This window comes from Oryzias melastigma, linkage group LG12 (assembly GCF_002922805.2).
Source record: "Oryzias melastigma strain HK-1 linkage group LG12, ASM292280v2, whole genome shotgun sequence".
NCBI classification, from domain to species: domain Eukaryota; kingdom Metazoa; phylum Chordata; class Actinopteri; order Beloniformes; family Adrianichthyidae; genus Oryzias; species Oryzias melastigma.
In genome coordinates, this window is record NC_050523.1 from 8,196,663 (window position 1) to 8,215,533 (window position 18,871).

The window sequence follows — 18,871 nt, forward strand, 5'->3', positions numbered from 1 at the left end:
TTTAAAAAAAAAAAAAAAAAAAAAAAAAAAAAACAGAAAATACCTGGCGAATACTTACTTTATAGTAGTCTGTGCTGTAAACGTCTCTGGACATGCCAAAGTCTCCGATTTTGACCAGCAGGTTTTCTCCCACCAGGCAGTTTCTCGTCGCCAGGTCTCTGTGGACAAAGTGCTGGGAGGCCAGGTAGACCATGCCAGCAGCAATCTGTTGGGCAATGTGCAGCATCTGGGACTGAGTGAGCTCCACCAAGATACTGTGCTGACCGTCTGCCATGAGAACAGCATCGGGACCATGGGACCTGCAGCAGAGAGTGTCAAGTACTTTACAGCATAATCAGCAACGGATTATTGTGGAATTATTTTTGTTTTTTTAACTTCAATGTGAGATACTGTCACTTTATTTAGAAAGAGTTTCGTCTAAGAAATTTTACTTTTTATTGAGTATTTTATATCGGGTAAAAAGTACTCGGCAAAAGTGAAGGTGTAACTTTTTATAGTGAAAGTGATCTAGGGTTAAAGAGCCATAACTCGCCACAGGAACGGGCTAGAAACTTGCCTTTTTTTTTCAACATTCCTATATTTTTTTCTCTTCATGACTGGGCCAGATCAAGACATCTTGTGTGCCGTATGTTCGACACCGCTGGCGTAAAGTTACGATAGTCAAAAGAATGTCATCACTGGAGTTAAAGTTTTGATGTTAAAGGGTTCAATATGGTTAAAAATTGAATTACCAATAAGGCTTCAGTCGTTCACCTTTTAAACTGTGCTTCAATACTGAAGTCTAGGGTTTTTTTTTTCCTCCCTGAGTGTATAGGAGAACTGGATAGAGAGAGTGTGACATCATCCATGGAAAATATGTGACTTCCGGCTTGAAGGAGATGGAGTCAAATTAATTTTTCACGATGCAGATGACCAAACAACGTCAGTATGTTGGGATTGGTGGAAGTCGGTCTCTCAGTCCAGTTCTCATATACAGTCATTGGTTTTCCCCTTGCTTTACTGGCTTAAGATTGGAACCTGAGTCCCATTGTAGAGTCGCAGGACTAACCGAGCTGGACACAATCATCTGTTATGTCTAAAAACAGAAATCTACTTGTTTAAGAAAAAACACAAAATCTCCAAAATTTCCCAATAAATGAGAAATATATTTTTACACGTGTTAGCACAGTACTAATGTTGATTAAAAGGAAGTAGAAACATTGACATTTAGTTTTATTAGTGCCCAAATAACAGGAGTAAAAATAAATGAAACAACTGAGATAATTAAAATAAGCATACTTAAAGTATATTTTTGAAAATATACAGAAAAGTATGAGTAAAATATACTGGCAGTTTACTAACAAGCATAATTTTTGGGATTGAATTGGCCCACTTGTAGTTTATAAAAAGTATGCTTAAAGTAACCTTTCTGGTATACTATTAGTTTACAGGCAATAAACTTTACTCTAAGTTTATGAAAGTACACTTTGAAGTATATCTAATGTAGCTTTTAAAGTTTGCTTTAAATTTAGAAGTAATAAACTTTAGATTAGATTAGAGCATAAAAATACATTTTCAATATACTGGAAATATCCCATCAGCTTCCCTTTTTTTGCTGTATAAGAAAATGTTTACGTGACAAATATAGAGTAAATATGTAAACTTGTAGTATAATCCAAGTTTACTTAACATAAACTTGTTACATTTATCTATAAGTACTTAATTTTACTTTTAAAAAAGTATGCCTAAAAAAATAACTTGATTATACTTATTTTTTGTAAGGGGAGTTCATCATTGCACCATAGAAGGAATTATTTACCATACGTGTCAAACTCAATCGCACAAGGGCCAAAATCCAAAACACACCTTATGTCGCGGGCCGAACAGGATAAACATTTATTAAACACTCTAAAACTACATTTTTAAAACGTTAAAACCATAATTTTTTTTAACATAATATGAACTAGAAATGTAGCACTACCTGTGATAATGCTAGTGAGAATGCTGTTAGCTGAATTTGGCAGCTGAAGATGCTAATGCTGATAGCTAAAGATGCTAAAATTGATTGCTGAAAATGCTGAAGTTGATAGCCAGCTAATATATTAGTGAAATACCAAATTAGCCAAAAAACAACAACAACAACAGCCAAAACAGCTAGCATGTAGCTGAAAAAAATAGTTAAACTTCAAAATAGACTAAAAACATTTTTTTTAAAAAGCCTAAATCAGCCAAAACAGCTAGCATGTAGCTGAAATATTAGCTCAACTCCAAAAACAGCCCAAAAAAAATGTTTGTAAATACCAAAATAGTCCAAAAACCTAGCAGAATTCCAATTTTTAAAAATTTTAAATCGTAACTTTTTAACATAATTATGAATAATATAAAGGCAGGAATATTATTCCGGAATAAATCAACTTAAACCTTAAATAACTCTCAATATTTTACTCCGGCCTTGACTTTGACACATGTGCTCTAATCATTCTAAAAGGCCTAATAATAAACCAACAGGAAACAGATCTTCCAATCAATCCAATGTCATGATGATCCCACCTGAGAAACTTGTTCAGGTCCCCATGCTTCATGTATTCAAAGACCATGATGAGGGGGTCGCTCTCCACGCACACGCCGTAGAAAGTGACGATGTGCTCGTGCTGCAGGTTGGTGAGCAGCTCAGCTTCTCTGTAGAAGTCGGCTCGGCCGCTCTCGCTGGCCTCCTTCAGAGTCTGTTCCGACGCAAAGACATAAAGCAAAGGGACACGGGCTCCATTATCTGTAAGAATATACGTCCAATCAATAGACTTCTCATGTCTGCAAATGGCTCAGTGACCTTGACCGCGACGTGGATCTTCTCCTGGTGTGGGACGAGGTTGTAGCACTCAGCGAGGAAGACCTTCCCAAAGGCTCCTTCACCCAGCTCCCGTTTCAGCACAATGTTGTGTCTCTTGATGTGCTTGACAACTGTGGAGCAGCCGAATCACTCACAAGGTCATTTTTCTATCTTCAATTTACCGTAGAATCCATGTTTAATGTCTTTAACAGTTTATGTTAGATCTAAAACACTTACACTCATTTTCTAGCATTTTAACAAAAGAAATTGATGGTTTTTTTCTATTAGGTTACAAAAAAAATGTAGTTTTCAAAAAGCTTCAAAGTAAAATATTTAACTGAAGTACCAAAGTATTCTGTATTCTGGGACACTATGTGGTCCTAATAAATATCTGAAAGTCAATAATTTTAAACTTTATAACAAAACAAAACATAAAAAAAAAATCTTCCAAGAACTATTTTATATTTTCGCATTAAAATGGAAAAATAAGAAATATTTCACCAAAAAATGACAAACAATGATCTAATACAGTTATGAAAATGGTTCATTATTGCAAATTGAAGCTAATCGAAGTTGAAAAACTAGTTTCGAGTTGTCCCTCCTGAAAATGTCTCTGCAACAGAAGTCACAGGGTCTAAAAGCGGCGCCGAGCCGTGATCCCTGACTTATCTGAAAAGGGCCCGGGTTACACGGGCTCTGCTGAGCAGGACGGTAACTCACATGTGTCAGATTTCAGCATGCTGCCGGAGTTACGGAAGTACTGCGGGTTCTCAATGACAGGAATCTTTGTCATCCCAATGATCACTGCGTCTGGACCCATCTCTGAGGAGGACGGGGTGTTGTTGCCATTGGAGACGTGATGAAGAGGGCTGGCGGAGTCATCGTCGTTACTGATGACCGAGGAGGAGCCTGAGGAGCGGCGGAAGAGAAGGAGACGACGGTCAGGAAGCAAAGATGAGCAGCAGAGCCAGGTGAAGAAACAACAGAGGTTTAAACGGTTTAAACTCTTAACAGAAGTAGAATCAAAAATGTCAAGAAAAAAATAAATAAATAAAAAAACACTTTATTTATTATTAAGATTACAGGCCCATTTCAGTGCAGAGGTTATACAACGGTGTGATAGTGAGTGTGTGTGGTTGTGTATGACAGATTGAGAAATAATTCAAGTTGTACCCAACCTTTGCCCAGTAGTGACTGGGATAGGCTCCAGCAACGCCTGGGACCCCAAAAGGCATTAAGTCGGGTTTGAAAAAAATGAATCAATAAATAAATAGATGGATGGATGAAAATAACTAAAAAAGAATAGCTTGTTTAAGGGGGGCAATACTTTCTGAAATGAACTTTGACGGCAATGCGGTTAAGAAAAACAGCTAATCATGTCTAACTTCTGCTACACTTCTGAAAATATGAATGTGAGCTATCACTAAATCATGTTTAGTTTATTGCCTTGAGCTATTTAATTTTGTGTTTATTCACTTGATATCCTTGCTGAACGTCTCATTGCGCACATTCCGACTTCACTGAATCCCATTTACTTGCAAGTATCAGGTGGACCATCTCATGCTGTCATCTCCAGATTTTAAGTAGCATTTTACAAAGTTGGACTCAACAGCCTTGTCTGAAAGTCCCTCTGACTAAAATTTATCAGGATCCCCCCATTCAGTCTTGATGTCTTATTTATTTCATAAATTGAGAAAATTGTATTTTATTACTCTGGAAAGTCAAGCAATGCAGCTCAAATAGTTTCAATTCATTTTAATTGTTTTCAAGGCTTGTAAAACAGGAACAACAAACAAGTTCCTTCAAACTTTTACTCTTTTTTTTCAGGAAAGTATTGTCATATTTTTTCCCAGCTATCAATAAATCTTCTAAACCAGTTTAATTGTGGTCACGGGGTTGCTGGAGCCTATCCCAGATATTTATGGGCGAAGGTGGGGTACTCCCTGGACAGGTTACCAATCCATCACAGGGCTACACTCTCACATTCACACCTAAGGAGTCATTTAGAGCAGGGGTCCCCAAACTTTTTCTTGTGAGAGCCACATATTTGTTTTCTTTAACTGTCGGGTCGGTTTGTAGGCTAACAGAAAAAGTGTAACAATCATAGCCTAAACGTAAAGATTTATAGTTTTCCAGGTAGCCATACATAGCCAAATTTTCAATTATTCATTTCTGTAATCTTCACAGAAAAAATAATGCTAAAACATTTAAAAAAACTAGATATATAGAATTACCTCCGATAGATTAATAGCTGAAGATGCTTAAATTGATAGCTGAAAATGCTGAAGCTGATAGCTGAAAATGCTGAAGTTGATAGCTAAAAAACCCTGAAGTTGATAGCTGAAAACACTGAAGTTGATGGCTGAAAATACTGAAGCTAATAGCTGAAAATGCTGAAGTTGATAGCTAAAAAACCCTGAAGTTGATAGCTGAAAACGCTGAAGCTGATAGCTGAAAACACTGAAGTTGATGGCTGAAAACACAGAAGCTAATAGCTGAAAATGCTGAAGCTGATAGCTGAAAAACTCTGAAGTTGATAGCTGAAAACACTGAAGCTGATAGCTGAAAATGCTGAAGTAACTAGCTAAAAAACCCTGAACTTGATAGCTGAAAAAACGCTGAAGCTGATAGCTAAAAAACTCTGAAGTTGATAGCTGAAAACACTGAAGCTGATAGCTGAAAATGCTGAAGCTGATAGCTGAAAAACTCTGAAGTTGATAGCTGAAAACACTGAAGCTGATAGCTGAAAATGCTGAAGCTGATAGCTAAAAACTCTGAAGTTGATAGCTGAAAACACTGAAGCTGATAGCTGAAAATGCTGAAGTTGATAGCTGAAAACGCTGAAGCTGCTAACTAGCTAAAATATTAGCGATGTGCCAAAGTAGCTGAAAAATTAGCTATACTTCAAATTACCCTAAAGAAACAGAAAAAAGCCTAATTTAGCCAAAACAGCTAGTGTGTAGCTGAAATATTAACTAAAAGACAAATTAGCCTCAAAACTGGAAAAATGTCTAATTTAGCCAAAAAAAAGTTTGGAGGGCCAGCCAAATGTGGAGGAGGGCCGGATTCGGCCCGCGGGCCGTAGTTTGGGGTCCCCTGATTTAGAGTGCTTGGAAAAAACCCACACTTGCGAACACAAACAGAAAGCTCTCAGGTGGGTTTCAAACCAGTGTCTTCTTGTCCTTTGGTGAGAGTGCTGAACACTACACCACCATGCAGTCTAATTTTATGTCCCTAAAAATATTATTTTCCGTTTAAGAGAGCAGCTTTACCTTTGATTCCAAACTTGGAGTTTCTTCCGTACTTCAGGATGATCACCATCAGAACGCAGCCGGTCAGGGCAACGCCGGCAATCCCCACAACCACATACACCTGGGGTTTAGAAAGTAAAAAAAAAAGGTAAATATAGTGAAACCAAAAAAATTTCTATTTAAAATGTGTAAAAAGCGCTTTAGTATTTACCAGATTGGGATCACTTACTGCAACACTGTCATCCAGAGGGGGAAGTGAGGGATCTGAAAGAAAAAAATTAAGAGAAACGAGTTTGAACTTTGGGTTTGTGTCATGATAAGCTTTGTGTGGGTTTGGACACATACCAGGGTCTGAGTATGAGGTGCAGAAGAAGCCAAAAGAGAAAGGAAAGGAGTTAGCTTACCCACAATCTGATGATCGGGTAAATTGATGAAGATGATGTAACACTTACAGCTGTAGCCAAATTCTGGTTCTGTAAAAACAAACACATTTTTCCATTAGTGCTGTGACTTTTCAGAATTTGGACTGATGTGGTGGGACTGTGAGCTGACCTGTGGTGTTGAAGTACGGTGGATCGATGAACTGCGCTGAAACCGTCTTCTCATCCTGACCGAACTCGTTCTTGACCACCAGCCTGTACTTGCCGTTGTGGATGTGGGTGGGGTTGACCAGCTGCAGACACCCGTGGTCCTCGTTCTCGGTGTACTCGTGGATGATGGTGCGGATGAAGTCCTGCTCCTCCAGAGTGGTGTTGTTGTGATACCAGCGCAGCTCGGGCTTGGGGTTCCCGGTCACCGTGAACGGGATGCACCAGTGGTGGTTCCGCTCTGGAGGCAGCAGTTGCAGGATTGCGGGGGGAACTGACACGAAGGCAACAGTAGAGGAAGAGTAATCACGGGGTGATAGGAAGTAAACACACCAGGAGAAAGGCAGCCGGACAAGCAAGAGCCACGGACTCTGAGCACAGATACGCAGACGAGATGATAGAATGAACCATTAAAGTGAGACGGCAGGAAAAACGTGGAGGAGGAGAATGAAGTGAAGGTTGGCATTTGTCAAGCAAGATGTGTTTGGTAACCCAAGAGGAGCCTTACAAGAGGAAGAGTTATGGACAGGAAGCGTGGAGAGTCAATAAGATTTGCAAAGAGACACTAACGATAACAAACTGAGGAGCCTTCTGCTTCCACAGGAAAAACATGGTCAGAAAAAACGGCATTTAAAACCTCATCACAGCGGAAATTAGGTAAATTGAAACTGTACGCATAATTTCTGAAGACGTATGCCTGCGTGCGGCCCTTACAGAGAATGTTGAGCTCTAACGTGGCCTCCGACTGGCCGACCATGTTCTCCACGCTGCAGACGATCTTCCTTCCATTATCATCTGACGACAGGCCTGTCAGCGTCAGGATGCTCTCTGTGTCCGAAGGGTCAATCTGCAGAAGAGAGGCCCGTGTTTGTAACAAGAGTAGAACCGCTCTGGAAACAGCCTGTGAAGGGCTTTGTGGCTCTGCATTTAGAAACATTTGAATTAAAAGCAAAACCTTAGAGGCTTTTACTCCAGATTGTCCTGCAGTCTCTGATTGGGTGAAGAGACCCAACATTTTTCACACTTTAGCTTTGTGTTTCAGGAAGTAAAAAAAGCTGGAGGAAGAAAACTGACTTGTCCTTTTAGTCTGTCTAACAATACATAAAAGCTGCTTTCTTCCTTTCTTTTTTTTGATTCACATTTTTTCCGATTTTTGCTAAGATCTTGGCTTATTCTACCCAAAATGCCCCATTTCCACTGGTACTGGTACACTATTTTGAGCGTTTCCATTATAGAAATGGACCAATTCATATGATTTTTGTTCCCTTGTTGCTTGTGGGTCCATAGAGAAAAGGAACAGACAAATTTAGGGCGGAGCTACTGTCGTCACACGAGAAAATCAATTGATTGGCGGAAAGTAGGGGTGTGTATCTTTCTCTCTCACACGATTCGATTCACATATCGATAACATGGTCCACAAATCGATACATAAAGGCGACACGATACAATCCGATTCTTTTACCAAAAACACTAAAACAGCTATGTCATCTGTCTACACCCTGCATGCGCCTCTATGGAAGCGCTCTCTTGAATTGCCCAAATCATTCCAAACCCGCCAGGAGTGGACCGGTCCAGCACGGACCGCTCAGTAGAAACAAGGCATTAGATCAGACCAGGACAGTGTGACACATGTTCAAGAATACACATCATCTAGCACTAGAGTGGGGAATCTCTGTAACTCACGATACGATGTGTTTCACCATAATATCACAATAAGGGGAAACATCGCAATAATCAATATATTACCTTGATATTTTAAGATTTATTACTATTTTGTAAACAAATATTTATTTTTCGAGAAACCTTTTTCTAAAAATCTATTTAAAACACAATATATTACTTTAATGTTCTGTGTAACACTAAAATAAAATTATCAATAAATGTATCTTTGTAACAATAACAAACACAATAAAATAATCAAATCAAATAGCCTTTCACTTCTAAGAACAATAACAGTGGTAATAAAAATAAAAAATATTGTATTTTGATTAATTTGAGATTTTACGTCAGTTATTTTATTGTTATTGAGACACAGTATGAACGTTCAGCCCGTTATATGATCATTGTTTTTGACAGTGCTGGTAGCCGTATTCATATTCTCCTTTTTTTATTTTTATTTTTATTTCCTGCACTTACCTTTGATAATCAACACTTTAGTCACGTGCTCCACCTGTGTACTGCTAAAATATCCCTACACTTCACTGTGATGCTCGTGGTAAACGCCCCCCTGGTGGACTTCTGTGATATTATTTCAAAAACTGATTAAGGGAACGAGGGAACTGGGAATTGTTTGTGAGATGAAATATCACGATAGTTCGCCATATCAATATTTTGTATTTAGCACGTTTTTGATCACAAATGTAGCCCGTAGTGTTCCCACTAGACAAGCAGGGAGGGGCTTCTTCTTCTTCTTCTTGTGCTTCTGCTGTTTACTAGCGGGCGGATGTCCAGCACCAACAGTTGGAAAAGGTTTGGTGCGAAATGTCAAAGTGGTGCAAATCTATTAAATCTTTCTCCAGGCTTTATCTTTCTCTGATGCATGAAAGTATTGGTGCCATATAATTCTGTCTGGGCACAAACCGCGTTTATTAATTTCTCTTCCATGATCAATTTTCCAACTTATGGCACGTCCATGAATGAAAAGGGACGCCATCCAGCCATCGGTCAAAGATTGATTGGTTTCATTTTCAATAGCCACATATTTCATTTATGTAGGGTCCAAAAACAGTCATTAGAAACGTAAGAGTTTTAAAAAGTGGTAGCCCACAACACGCATTTACATAGATTTTTGATCAGATATGGCCGCTTGAACCCACGTTGGCGAGGGCGGTATGAACGCTTTTCTACGTTTTCTTTACTTCTAATTAGTGGTCTACTGCATTGATGCTTTCTCATTGCCACTGAACTGCACCAGAGTTCACTTGCAAGTTTTCAGGCGGTTCAGAATCTGGTTATTTGGTCTACGTAGGATTTAGGGAGGAGCTTTTGCACCTGCCAAATAAAACAAATAGACTTCACTGTTGGTTCCACCTCACTAACTTCTAGAAACATTTTTGTCTCAACGTTTCTTCAAGGGAATGTGCTGTGTTTCATTTATTCCAGCTGTTTGATTTTCTGAGTTAACAGTTAGAGTTGTCTTATCCTAAGTTTTCTTATCAAACAGTTTTGAGCCACACCAAACACAAAAAACACAATTTTCATCAGAGTGGGTCTTTAAATAAAAGACTTTCCATTTGGACTTTATGGTTTTCCTAATCTAAAACTGAAAGAAACCATCAGGATGAATCCTCTCACCTCATAGTGGGTTGAGAGCATATCCAGATTCCACAGGATCACAGGAGCAGGAGAGCCTGAGGCGCTGCACACCGCCTTGACATTCCCCCCTTCCATCTCTGTCACATTTTTGGGGGTGACTTCTACTGTGGGAACCACTGTAACATGAAAACAGCAAAACTGAGCATGTATTTGTAAAGGAAATATGTTTTCTACTTCTGATTTATGTCCTCCGGTCACCCAGTATGGGAGACCCCTGTGAAAAGCGGCTCAACATTACCGCAGTCTGGAGGAGTGAGGGTGGCAAAGTCCCTCGTCACTCCTCTGTCATCAGTGCATGTCAGATCTGGGCTGTCGGCTTCTTCTTGGAGCTTCAGTTTGATCCACAAATTCTCACAAACACAATCCAGGGGATTTCCAGACAGAAGAAGCCTTGGAGTGAAACAACCCATCAGACAACAGACTGCAGCCGTAACACAAAAGTAATGTAAGGACACTTACGGAAATGTAATGTTAAAGTTCTGAAACGTTCTCCATGAGAGCGTTGACAGATTGTTGTCTCTTAAATTTCTGAAAGAAGGGACAAAAAGTATGAGAAACCCCAAGGAGGCAATGGCTGTGGGTTGAAATAACAGAGATTCTGAGATGCCACTTACACATATTGAAGCCTTGTGTTGTTAAAAAATGCGTCTGAAGATATGGATGTCAATCTTGTCCTAGTTACCGTTCTGATGGAGGAGAAACAAAACAACTACTGTGATTTAAAGGGGAAAAAAACACAGAAAAATTGTGAAAAATACTCACAGATTTCTGAGGTTGATGTAGTGTCTCAGACTGCTGTCGCTGAGGTCAAACAGTCTGTTCTGATTGGCGATGTGTCTGTCAAAGGAAAGGAAAATATTTTAAAAATTACACTGGGGTTTCCCGATTACACATGTGGGGCAACCTCTGATTGGAAGATCGCAGGTTTGGTTCCCGCTCTTGAGCAAAACACTGAACCCCACATTGTCCTTGATGGTTATAGGTTGGTGCCAGTGTTCGGCAGAGGAGACACCATCAGTGTGTGAATGTGTGTGAATGAGAGCGCTTTGGGCCTTCTAAGAGGGTAGTAAAGCGTTATACTAGTATACGCCTTTTAACACAATATTTGAGGGGTGATGTCAGGTCACATTCATTGGTTTATAAACACAATGAAGTTTTACAAATTCACTCAGAATCTATGTCTTTCAGTAAAAAAAATGTTAAATTTCACCCATTGACAGTCTATTTGAACTGGACATATTACATCCTCCCCCCGACGTTCCAAACAGGAAGTACCCACCGGTCCCAGAAAGTCAAAATTGAGAAATAACCAGCTATTAGTCAGTCACTAAATTTGTCAGAATACCCATTCTTCCTCTGCTTCCTATTTTTTACATGTTCTTGCTGACCCTAAATTTTTTTCAATATATACTTTCTTTATTGCAAATTTTTCAAGATATAAACTGACCAATCAGACGCCTCAGTAAGAGCATGTGGTGCCCACTGGCCCCCACAGCTTCTCCTAAGCCAGCTTTCAGGGAAAGGGGTGTGGCTTTCCAACAAGCTCACCCCTGATTAGTGAGAGCGGTTGCCATAGAAATTTTGACTAATGTAATCTGGTTCCAAAATGGCGACATGGTACAATAGAAAAATAGCGAGTGAATTGGCTTTATTTCATTTGAACCAGAGGTAAAGTGTTTTCTATGTGTGACATCACAGGTACTTTGTCCATCTCTGTATATGTCAATGATTTTACCATACATTATTTTTTTGGTAATCTTAAAAAGTGTGTTTTCCTAAAAATATAATTCACAGCAAAGTATATTGAAAGTAAAACTATATAAGTTATATAATTTTTCTAATCTCTTGGAATTTATTATACAAACCTTAAAAATTAAGCATGTTTACACAATGTAATGTGTACGTTAACTAGCCTGCTATGCTTTACAAGTTTTTACAAGTATGCAGGGCTGCACAGTGACGTTGTAGTTAGCGCTAGCGCATAAAGACCCTGGTTCGAGTCTCAGACAGAACTTTTCAGAGGGGAGTTTGTATGGGTTTTCTCCTGGAACTCCCTAAAACCAAAAACATGCTTTATGGGCTGATTGGTGGCTCTAAATTGTCTCTAGATGTGCATATTTGTGTGTGGCCCTGTAACAGACTGGTGTTATGGTGTTGGCTCCAGCAACCCCTGACAGGGATTCAGTGAATTTTGAAGGTGAATTTTTTTATGCAGGCCTCCACATTACATTTCTGAAAATGAATCCAACCCATAGTCCCAACTGTCGCAGTTCCTCAAACAACCACTGAAGGCTGGTTTCAATTGGGAGCAACCAGTAGTCCAACTTTAAACTGAAAGTATAGTTTTCCACACCATGCAGCACACTTAAAATGCCTTTTTTTTTCAAGAAGGGCCTCATATATGGTTTAATTCTGGTTGTGCTTACTGATGTTGAAGCAATTTTGTCAAAATCTTTGGTTGGGTGTTATTGGGAATCTACTAACGTGGCTAACATGTAGCGGCGCCAAACTGTTTTTTTTTTTGCTTGTACGTTACTAACAAGGTTTGGAGTTTGCCTCATCATAGTAGCGTTTGTTTTAGAATTATCAGTCTGTTTTTTTTTAAACAAGTTGCAAACTAGGATGGGAATTACAAGGATTATGAATATGCTAACGCAGCTAACGTTTAGCAGTGTCATACTGTGTTTTTTTTACTTGTTGCTAACAAGTTTGGGAGATCGTGTAGTCACAGTAATGTTAGTTTTATTAGTATCAACCTGTTTTTTTACATGCAAGCAAGGTTGGGAGTAACAGGTATTGTAAATACGCTAACATGGCTAACGCCTCAATCATGGCTAACATGTAGCATGTCAAAAACAAGTTCTAGAGTTACTGTGAACACAATTGATAAAAACTGACTCACTGACAGACTAACTTTGGAATCTTTGCTTAATGCGTCTTACTGTTCGGGGCACCTTGTATATGTAATCATTTCAAAATTGACAGTGTGCCCTATAATCATATAGTGCGGAAAACACGGAAAATTTATGATTTGAAAATTATTGTTTCACTTTCTAGTAACTAGAATTTTTCTCAAATCTCAGATATTGATGGTTTTCGTGCTCCAATATCTGCATAATTAAAGGTGAGGGTTTTTTTTATTAACAGGTGTATGGAAAAACTCTCACTTCATTTTGCAATTTTTCACAAAATATTTGGTGTAGTAAATTGGGCGGAGTATACTTCGATAACCAATCAATGTTATTCTGCCATGTCACTTTGTCACATGGCTCATTCGGTGCAACAAAGTCGTGTTGAGTCCACCCATTGGTTCATCCACCTGCCAATCAAGGACACACCCCTTAAATATGCTGAAATTTAAGCTCTAGTAAAATAATTTTTCGTAAAACTGTTTTTCAAAAAAGCAAAATAACAAGAATAAGAAAATTCCCAGTAATCATCAAAAAAGTTTTTGCCACCAAGTTGTAGAAGAGGGTTTTTTGGTGAAATGTTGGTATGTTTTTAACATGGGAGTCAATGGGAAATTCCTCCTTTGTGAAACCTGACTTTAGTGAATTAAAACTTCTCCTATTGGAACAAAATTTGTGGAACCATTTTCATCCTTTGCGTGTCTTCATAGATTATCGACTCAGTGCATGAGGACAAATTTGATCATTTTAAGACAATAAACGTATCCCATAAATATAAAATAAAGCAATTTCTGCGCACATTTATGAATAATACTCCAGAATAAAGTTTTTGGATTCTTTGTTTGCACTTCTAGTAAGATAAAAGTTGGGTTATGTTGTTCTCTTTTGACCCCAAGTCCTACATCTAAAGGTGCTTTACTTATTCCTGCTGATTTCAGTTTAGCAGGTAATGAGAAAAGGATTATCTTTAAAGAAAAAAAAAAAAAAAAAAATGAAATGCACCTACAAAGGGGTACAATCCAGTGCTTTCATGTGCCAGTGACCGTCTGGATAAATGAATGGATGTCTGGGTAATGTCTGAGTAAATGCAGAGGGTTGTGTGAGGAAGTGATGTAAAACTGAAGCCAGATCAAATATGTGAATCACAAAAATAACTGATGAGTTGCTGAGGAGATCCCTGACTGTAGCAGCCGTAAGAAAAACAAGTTTATTTAAAAAAAATGAATACTTCAACATTTCTGGTACAAGAAGTAAATTAAGGATTGTATCAAATAAAAAAATATAGTAGAGTTTAAGGAGAGATCAGCACGGAGAAGCCAAAGCAAAGAGAGATCTGAAGTGTCTGTTGACTCCCATAGAGAGTTTAGTGCCCGCCTCCTGATGTGGAACTAAGCCGAACTTCCCACAAACCCTTGACTCTTGGACGTTTGTCAAGAGGTGAGGTCATTCCAGGTTTAGATAAGAACTTTATTCTGCAAGCTCAAGCCTAATGTAAGGAATTTTCATTGACATATTGGCAAAAAGTTTTACGACGTGATTTGTTTGTGTCGCTTACACAGCTAGCTATATGTTAGCACTGACTAGAGAGAAAAAAAAAAGAAGAAAACTAGCTTGTACAATAACTTAACCTCTTGATGAATTTTCAAATCTTTTTATAGTCTATAATTTTTAGATTTCACAATTTATTTTTTCTCAAAATGCTTCTGAGTGCTTCTGTCTTGTTTGTGCCCATTCTTTATTTAGTCTGCCTGCATTCTCACTGCACCGTACCAGAGTTCACTTGCAAATGAGAGCAAAGCTGCCTATCTAAGGAAGATGTGAACCAAACAAGCCAATGTAAGAGTGTCCTAAAAGAGACGCCTGTTAGAATGTGATGGTATGGACAATTGAGAAGTTAAAACATTGAAAAGCAATAATACATGTAATTTTATTTTACACTTGTGTCTTCATTACACAAATCAGATTTCGTCCTAAAGGGTCATTTTGACTCAAGGTCAACTCAGCAAACTTCATTCATGTCAAGTAAAAAAAATGTTCCATATTTTAGGTTATTTTGTAGAGGTCTAGCAATTCGTTTGAACAACAATTTGATTCATATCATCATTTGTGGTTAACATTATGATTCATAGTCGATTTTGGTTCATTTTGAAAGATCCAATTCATTGAAATAAATTGAACCTGGACAGTTTTAGCCAAAAATTCTAACAGTTTGAGTCAGAGATAAATATCTGGTACTGAACACAGCAGGTGAAGTTTTCCAGATTCCTTGTATTTCTTGTTAGACAATCAAGTATAAATTGAATATGTGAAGTAATAACAAATCCATTCACATTTTAGTTTATATTAAGTTCTGTTGTTTTTCAAAATCAAAATAATACAAACAGAACATTTTTAGAACATTCTCCACACTGTATGGGGATGTCTGTAAGTTTCAAAGTGTTTCCACACATTTGATTGTAATGATGTGTGTTGTCCACTGTGATGGTACTTTGTCGTTTTATGTCATAGTAAAATAAACCTACCGTGCCTAAATCCAATTTTAGTTTAAAAGGATTTTTTTGTGATAAGGGTCGATTTAATTTGATCCATTTGATTAAAAACTTGCCTCAGACAGATTGATCTGGTTGGATCAAAGGAATAGAAATCCATTCATCGATTAATCGTTACACCCCTATTTTGGTTTGGTTTACTTTAACCAACAATTGACCCCTGTCGTTCCAGAATTTGTTTCAAATTATAGAGAAAAATATTCTTCATTTTTTTCTGATTCAAGGCGACTCTAAATTAGATTGATTAATTAATTGAATGCTATGTTGCAAATGAGCAACTTTGGCCATAAATCTGTCATGAATCTGAATAACAACAAACTTTTAAACAGTTGCTTGTTTTAAGGTGATTTTAACCATATACTGTACACAAGAACTGGACCTAGTGACTTCTCCCCCTTAAGTCCAAACAGGAAGTACCAGCTGGCTCCAAAAAGCCAAAATCTCATAGACTTCTATTGAAAAATAATTACTCAGTCCAACGAGATATAGAGGTGACATGCTAGCTTGTTGCGTATGATAAGTTGGACGCCATATTGGAATGGTATAGATTCCTGTTTACTGCTGTGTTACAATTGTACAAACAGTTGGAAAAACAAGAATGTGACTTTTCACTAGTAAATTATTGCAAGGGAACTTCTAGAAAACATTTCAACAAGATCTGAGTGAGTTTACTCTCAAGAGTGAATGTTTAGGCTCATCTTGTAGTCTATTCAAAATCAATGGCAGCTTTAGACATCATACTATTTCCTTGTTTTCTGGCAGGACCAACGATCTTTTTGGTTTTATGGAGGATGACTGCGGTATTTGTATGTGTGTTAGACCTCAGATCAGACCGGATTGCGCTGATCTGGGCGTGAACTGGCTCATATACAACAGGCGCTAGTGGTCTACGGCGATGTCGGCTACCCATTGATCCGTTCATAAACACAGACCGAGGTGTTTAGCAGTTTGTGTAAATGTTAGTCTGTATATAGATTTAAATGAGATCACAAACATGCATCAGGTATGCATTGGGTTTCCTGTATAATTACCTATTCATTTTTTTAAAGTTTGAAATGTCGTTAATTTGTTGTACTTTTTACAAAAATATGTATACCCTACCTAGGAATTACAGTATTTCTATGATGATCATCGTGATGATTTTCAAAATTGGTTATGTTCATTTTACTGGTTCTGCTAAACCATATCTTATTGGTTTTATACCATTCCAATATGGCGTCGCTCTTCACGTAACTTGGACAATAGTAAAAACCTCATTGACTCAGTCATTCTATTTGTCAGAATAACCGTTCTTGCTCTGCTACCTTTTTAAAAATGTTTTTGGTAATCTCATTTTTTTAATGTTTTATCTGTAGTCCAAGTTATTCCAGTTATAAACTGAGCAATCAGATGCCTCTATCAATGTTGGCGGTCTCACGTTGAACATTAGAAACATTTGATTATATATTGTATGATTAGTGTAGCCCGTTTTCATTTGGTAGGGGGTGTGGCCTTTCAACACACTTGCTTATGATTGGCACGAGTGTTTTCAATAGAAATGTTGACTCAGATAGACTTGAAACAATATTTGCTTGTTGACAATTTCTAGTTCCAACATGGCGACATCTGTAAAGAGACTTCATTTCATTGAAATCTGAAGCAAGTAATTTTCTACGGGTGACATCACAGTTACTCGGTCCAGTTTTCATATACAGCCAATATTTTTGACTGAAACGAGAAATGACCAGGAGGATAAACCAGATAAGTTTAAAAATCTAGTCTTCTGTGTGTCGCATAATCACGGTAGATTATCTGGAAAAAATATTATTCAAAGTTTTTGTGATTTATGCTTCAATCATTTTGCACTTTCCACTGTTATTTTTCTAAATTTTAACAATACTTTTTTCACTTCGTCTTTTTGGTCTTCCCAACAGTTCTGTGTGGCTTCTCGCTAATTCTCTTCTAAATTCATTTGCAAGCAAACATAGCTTATTTCAGGTGGTGAAAGTCCCACTCAGAGGATCTTTTGTTCTATTTTAAAAGCGTTATAAGTGGTCTTTTAATTACGACGATGCTGTTTTTAGTCAAAATCAAAAACTTGTGCTGTTTTCTAGGACATAGTTTCTGCAGAGCGGCAGAAGTTAATAAGAGACTGAGTTTGTGAGTTGTGGGCGAGATCATTGTCACAGAGTAAAACTATGGTCTCAATACAACTGCCACAATGTGTTGGGGAGGCATCAACGGAATCTTCAAGATTTCATGTTCAGTTGCCAAAAAACTATAACTTTTTCTTAAAACCTAAAGAGTGTGTAAAAATGTGACTCCCGATTACAAACGCCACTGTGCGACCACCTGCCGAATTCACTGAAAAACTTGCATTTAGCTCACCGCGTGGTTGTATTTTGGGATATGTGAAGATTGCCTAACTTTGGGCTCACATTGCTAGCATTACGTCACTGATGCGACCACCGAAGTCTTTACGTGACGTTAAAAGTGTGAGAGGAAATCCCGCTGCAGATGATCACGTGACCTATGTGGCGCTGGGAATCCAATTCGTTGGGTCCACATTTTCACCGGACATGGGTGAACCTATGCGAGTTTGGAGTCTGTCACCAGAGCTGTAACGCTTAGCCTGTCTCCACTTCCCATCATCCCTTTGTTTACACTCTTTTCTGCTATCTTACAGCCCCTCACATGAGATTACTGGTGCAACAAAAATGGCGAGCATGCTTGGAGGTAACCAGCCCTACCATTTTGAGCTAAATGCCAGCTAGCCGGAAAGGGGCAGAGCAGGGAGCTTGTGTCCCGCCCAGCTTATTTTCTACATCACAAGCCCGATCTTTATTAAAAAAAACATTTTTTTGTCAGATTCACAACAATTTGAATAAAGAAATGCTTGAAATTTGAATTTTCAAGCAAACTGAACATTAAGTTTGAGTATTTAGCATCATTTCTGTAAGGTTTGGTTGTGTTTTTGAGTCCACAAAACTCATCAAAAAGTACATTTTAAATCATTAAATTAGATGAAGAAATTCCTCCTTTCACAGAGGAAGCTTGTTAAATAACACTGACGATGGCATCAATCTGTCTGCCTCAAAAAAAAAAAAGAAAAAAAAAAAAGAAAGAAAGAAAAACCTCTCCCCCACATTCTCCTGTGGGTGCTTGCAGTTGCAGGGTTGTAACGTTCACACAGGCCTACACGCTGACGCAGATAAGGGTTACAGAAGTGTCGGTAGCCTCTTGCCCGGCTGTGTGCACAACTGATGGGATCTGTGTCCTGAAATATTGAGGGAATTTTTTCGGGCGGCGGCGAGAGGCGGCGCTGGGCCTCAACATTTACTCCACCACCTCTGGAGGTGTTTTGTAAAAAGGAAAGCACTCTAATCCAAATAAGCCTGACGCGCACTCTCGCCATCGTTGCGCGCACGCGTAATCACTATCTCCACACACACTACACACACGCACGCAGACACAA

General features: G+C 38.3%; 1 protein-coding gene across 2 annotated transcripts in view; it reads right to left on the minus strand.

Annotated features, from left to right (window-relative positions):
• Positions 1–18,871, minus strand: part of ntrk2b (neurotrophic tyrosine kinase, receptor, type 2b) — a 25,442-nt gene that overhangs the window by 5,175 nt on the left and 1,396 nt on the right. Inside the window, exons 2-16 of one of the 2 annotated variants that reach the window (XM_024299133.2) lie at positions 10,722–10,796; positions 10,574–10,645; positions 10,419–10,487; positions 10,198–10,349; positions 9,939–10,075; positions 7,359–7,491; positions 6,610–6,918; positions 6,510–6,530; positions 6,403–6,408; positions 6,287–6,321; positions 6,079–6,178; positions 3,527–3,715; positions 2,807–2,937; positions 2,530–2,702; positions 59–299 (exon numbers count right to left, since the gene is read on the minus strand). In XM_024299133.2, coding sequence (XP_024154901.1) covers positions 59–299; positions 2,530–2,702; positions 2,807–2,937; positions 3,527–3,715; positions 6,079–6,178; positions 6,287–6,321; positions 6,403–6,408; positions 6,510–6,530; positions 6,610–6,918; positions 7,359–7,491; positions 9,939–10,075; positions 10,198–10,349; positions 10,419–10,487; positions 10,574–10,645; positions 10,722–10,796 — 1,843 coding nt within the window. Of the gene's footprint in view, positions 1–58; positions 300–2,529; positions 2,703–2,806; positions 2,938–3,526; positions 3,716–6,078; positions 6,179–6,268; positions 6,322–6,402; positions 6,409–6,509; positions 6,531–6,609; positions 6,919–7,358; positions 7,492–9,938; positions 10,076–10,197; positions 10,350–10,418; positions 10,488–10,573; positions 10,646–10,721; positions 10,797–18,871 lie in introns of both variants that reach the window. The other variant, XM_024299132.2, reaches the window with a different exon arrangement.